Below are 4,838 nucleotides of genomic sequence, written 5' to 3'. Positions count from 1 at the left end.
AAATATTATAAATTATATAATCTAATCAGACAATTTAACCTGTAAATACACTCACCTATTACAACTCATCTCAATAACAAAATGTAAAAACCAAATGTCATGAATGAACTCAAATCCAATATCATATATTATGTAAATCAAATCAAACATATATCCAAACATCAAGTTGTGCAATTTTAAACTAAAAAAATTAACAAATTATTTATTATCCTAGTACATATGTGTAATGAAAAAAAAAACTATAAATGTGTAGTGTTCTCGTCCTCGTCCTCATCCTCATCATTAGTTTCATCTGCTTGATCAGGAGGCTGTGCAGAAGTTCCCTCACCGGGAGCTGAAGGCTGGTTGCCTTGTCTTTGACTCACAAGCTGCATAAGTAAATCCTTCATATGTGAGAGCTCAGAGGTAGTCCGCACATTTTGCTCAAGCAATGTTTGTTCATTATCCTCATGCTTCTGTAGCTTGCGTCTGAGATCAGCCATTTCATTTTGAAGATCCTGATTTTGCTGAGCTGATGTGAAGGATGTACTAGCAGAAGTCTTGTTTGGGAAGAAAACTGAAGCCTGTGATCCAAGACCATACGCCCTTCTTTTTTTCTCTCCACCTACTGCCTCAAAGTATAACTGAGCCTCATCAATGCGGGATGCCTGACTACTGTCATTATCTGTCTGTGATGCTTGCTCTTTCAAAGTCAGAAAGCGGTCCTTCAAAAAAATACCATGTGATATAACAGTATAAACTACAAATCAAATAATTTACTATAAATTTATTTAATTTCTCACATGAATGGCCTTTGAGCGTGCATCAACAAACTCTGAGGTACCCTTCTTCTTATGTGTAGCCTTAAATAACTCATGAGGTAGAGGATCTCTGCCTAGTCTTTCGCGCTGCAAGTAAAATATAAATAGTAATAACATGCTTCAATATAAATTCACAATAAATTGGATAAAATTTAAAGTATTTGAAAAATTTTAAGTGAGAATGAATATTACGTACCATCTGTTCTTGATGCCTATACTGAGATATGGATCCTCCACAATATCTTGATGGGCCAGCGCCTTGCCCACCTGTTTCACTCTTTCTGTTATTTGAGAATTTTTTGCATTTCTCTTTATACTCAGTTGCTCCCCAAGCGGATTGCCATGCATCCATTACTCCTTCTGTCAGTGATAGTCTCTTCTCCTTCCCATTCCTTACGCTACACATAAGGCTATGATACCGCTCGGCAACTTTCTTCCTCCAAGCTATCTTCATAAGCTGTTCTATTGCCTCCTCCCATAAGAAGTGTTTCTGTAATATTACTCACATTTAATGACAAATAATTCACAGTAAAATTAATCACACGTACAATATAATTTGTATTACCTTAAATTCTTGCTAATAGAATTCTTTAACCTCTTCAGGTACATTTTTCCAACAATAGCCATCTGCTACTAACTTTTCCTTGAAGATCAAGGTAATCCGCCTAGCAATCGGATCAGAAGGCTGCATACTGTAAAAGAGTAATTGACAAAATAATTATTTTGAAATAAGCACATAAATGAAATGGATATTTAAAAATATTTATAAATTTTACTCACATTGAGTTTACTAAGGAAATATGTGGTCTGTGTCCTGTAGGTGCACAACTACCAGAAGCAGAAGCAGATGCAGATGCAGATGTAGCCATCGATGCAATAGGTGGCAAACCAATGGGAGCTGAGGCAGTAGCAGATGTGTGCACTGAAGCAGGAGTGGATGGTGCAGCACCCTGTGTGGATCTCTCACCCTGGTCTGGTCTAGGAATCAAAGCAGTGTATTGCACCAAATCTTGATTGACATTCTGTGATTCACTTGTGTGGTCATTACCCCTGTCATGGTCTCCTCGACCTCGTGATGAAGATCCACGTCCTTGTCCTCTCATCCTGTAAAAATTTATATTAAACAAATTACATATAGTTAACATATTTAATAAACGTAAATAAAAATATATATCAATTATGTTATACCTTTTATTCACTATCTACATCCAAGTTATCAGTACAATCATCATCATCATCATCAGTTTCTGTTGCTATTATAGTTTCATCTTCATCATTTTCTTCACCATCATTAATTTCAATAACATCCCCAATAGGATCATTTAATTGTTGTGTTGATTCATCAATTTCTCTAATAATGGCAGTGTGTTCCATCTCATCTTGTTGAAATGGTTCATTAGCAGGTTGTGTGTTTTCTTGTGTTGGAAGTTGAATTACAGAACGTGCTTTGACTTTTACAGCAGCCCACCATTCAATTTTATCTCGCTTTAGGCTAGGATACGGAGTATATATCACTTGTATTGCTTGTACTTCCAGCACAAAAGGCTCATATCTATTAAAAGATCGTTTATGATTTACATCAATAAGTTTATATTTACTATGGGTCTTTGTTCCTACATTTGGAGTGGGTCAAACCAATTGCATTTGAAAAGTACAACTCGCTTTATTGGAAGACCTGGATACTCCAAACGTATAACTTCAAGCAATTGCCCATAATAATCGCTCTCTTCGCTGCTGTAATTTGACCCCTTAATACACACCCCACTGTTCATAGTTGCTCTACTTGTACAGTATGACTTTGATTGAAACTTATATCCATTCACCATATATCCATTATATGATGTCACACTTCGTAATGGACCCTTTGCAAATGATATGATAAACTTGTTGGATATATTACTATACGAATCATGAGAAAAATTGTTGAACCATATAGAGAATTCACTCTCCAATTTGATGTCAATCTGAGAATCATTGACTAACGGATCATTTGAGCGCAATTGATCGATGTAAATGCTGGAAAAACCTCAACTTAATTAGAAAAAGTAATTTAAAAAAGTAATATATAAATTACTTATTAACGATAACTTACTCAATGTAGGGTTTCACTTCTAGACAATTTAATAATATGTACATGTGTGCTGCTTTATACTCATCCTCCATAAGATATCGAGTTGTCCCTTTTCCTATTGGTCGACCTGACTGCATGAAAATTGAGAGATTGCCTTCATAATTTTCAGTACTTTCTGAAATGTCAACATTCCTTGGCACTTTTCGATGTCTAGTTTGGACATACGGCTCAAAGTAATGTGCACAAAATGAAGTTGCTTCTTCTACTAGGTACGCATTACATATTGATCCCTCGACTCTAGCTTTATTTCTGACATTATTCTTAAGCCATTGCAGATATCTATAAAATATATGACCAACATTAGTAAACATTATTAAATAACTTAATTAAAGTGAAGTTAAAAGAACTTACCGTTCAAAAGGATACATCCATCGATATTGCACTGGACCTGCCAGCCATGCTTCATATGCTAGATGAACGGGGAGGTGTTCCATACAATCAAAGAAGCTTGGAGGGAAAACACGCTCAAGCTTACATATGATCAAAGGAATTTCACCATGCAACCGCAACATATCACTCTCACTTATAGCGGTAGATGTTAATTCCTTAAAAAAATTGCTCAACTCTGTTAAGGGCTGCCAAACATTCAAAGGAAGCAACTCACGAAATGCAATTGGCATAATCCGCTGCATGAAGACATGACAATCATGACTCTTCATACCAAACATCTTCAGCTTCTTCATATCAATACATCGCCCCATATTGGAAACATATCCATCGGGAAACTTGAGATTTTTCAGCCAATCACATAACACTTGCTTACTTTGCTTATCTAGAGTATAACAAGTTTTGGGATATCTCCCAGTGACTTGATCCATTTCGAACTCTGGCCGATCGCAGATCACATTTAGGTCTGCCCTTGACTTGGCATTATCCTTTGTCTTTCCTTCAACACTCATTATAGTGTTTATTATATTTTCAAAGAAATTTTTCTCAATGTGCATTACATCAAGATTGTGCCGAATCAAATTACTTTTCCAATACGGTAAATCCCACAAAATACTTCTTTTTCGCCAACCACATTGCTTTGATAGACGAGAATTTATTTCAAATGCATCTTCATCTGTAACCCTCTTAAATCCCAATTCATCAATCTGTTTCAGTACTTCTTCACCAGAAATTGGTGGTTTAGCTTTCTTAGTAACAGATACATTCTTTCTAAAAGCTGTTTTATTTCTTCTAAAAGAATGACTAGGAGGTAAAAATTTGTGATGATTATCAAACCATGATTGCTTACCTCCTCTTGTCAATGTGAATGCATCACTATCTTCTATGCAATAAGGACAAGCGGTCCGTCCTGCAGTGCTCCATCCAGATAACATTGCATACGCAGGAAATTCACTTATAGTCCACATTAAAGCAGCTCGTAAGTTGAAATTTTCTTTATTGAATGCATCATATGTTTCAACTCCATTCTCCCATAAATCTTTCAACTCAGTTACTAGGGGTTGTAAATACACATCCAACTTATCTTTTGAATTTCTAGGCCCTGGGACAAGTATAGTGAGAAACATATACTCACCTTTCATGCATAACCATGGGGGTAAGTTGTACGGTGTCAATATGACAGGCCATGATGAATATTGCTGACCAGATTATCCAAAGGGTTGAAAACCATCGGTACATAGTCCTAGACGGACATTACGTTTCTTAGCACTGAAATGAGGCCAATTGTTATCAAAAGCTTTCCATGCATGCGAATTAGATGGATGATGCATTAAATCATCATTAGTTCCATGATTGGCATGCCAAGTCATATCCTTGGCTGTAGCATTAGATGCGTACAACCTTTGTAATCTAGGTGTAATTGGCATGTAATACATTTTACTATAAGCAACTTGGGTTTTACTAGAGCTCTGGCTATCTCGCAATCGTTTGTACCTCGGATGATCACACACCTTGCACCT

General features: G+C 36.2%; 1 protein-coding gene across 1 annotated transcript; it reads right to left on the bottom strand.

Annotated features, from left to right (window-relative positions):
* Positions 1-239: 239 nt before the first annotated feature.
* Positions 240-1,903, bottom strand: LOC122721805. Its single transcript, XM_043950732.1, has 5 exons — positions 1,581-1,903; positions 1,396-1,492; positions 997-1,290; positions 783-887; positions 240-704 (listed from the first exon to the last, which is right to left on the bottom strand). Exons 1-5 carry the CDS (start codon positions 1,901-1,903, stop codon positions 240-242), a joined length of 1,284 nt encoding a protein of 427 aa, XP_043806667.1.
* Positions 1,904-4,838: the final 2,935 nt, after the last annotated feature.

This window comes from Manihot esculenta, chromosome 14, assembly GCF_001659605.2.
Source record: "Manihot esculenta cultivar AM560-2 chromosome 14, M.esculenta_v8, whole genome shotgun sequence".
NCBI classification, from domain to species: Eukaryota; Viridiplantae; Streptophyta; class Magnoliopsida; order Malpighiales; family Euphorbiaceae; genus Manihot; species Manihot esculenta.
The sequence above is the reverse complement of the archived record's forward strand: the minus strand, read 5'-3'. Positions and strand labels throughout refer to the sequence as shown.

Coding starts and splice junctions, on each gene's coding strand:
- LOC122721805 (XM_043950732.1), bottom strand. CDS start 1,903: ATGAGAGGACAAGGACGTGGATCTTCATCACGAGGTCGAGGAGACCAT. Junction 1,493..1,580: donor ATTTCCTTAGTAAACTCAAT/GTGAGTAAAATT, acceptor ACTCTTTTACAG/TATGCAGCCTTCTGATCCGA. Junction 705..782: donor CACGCTCAAAGGCCATTCAT/GTGAGAAATTAA, acceptor ATTTTTTTGAAG/GACCGCTTTCTGACTTTGAA.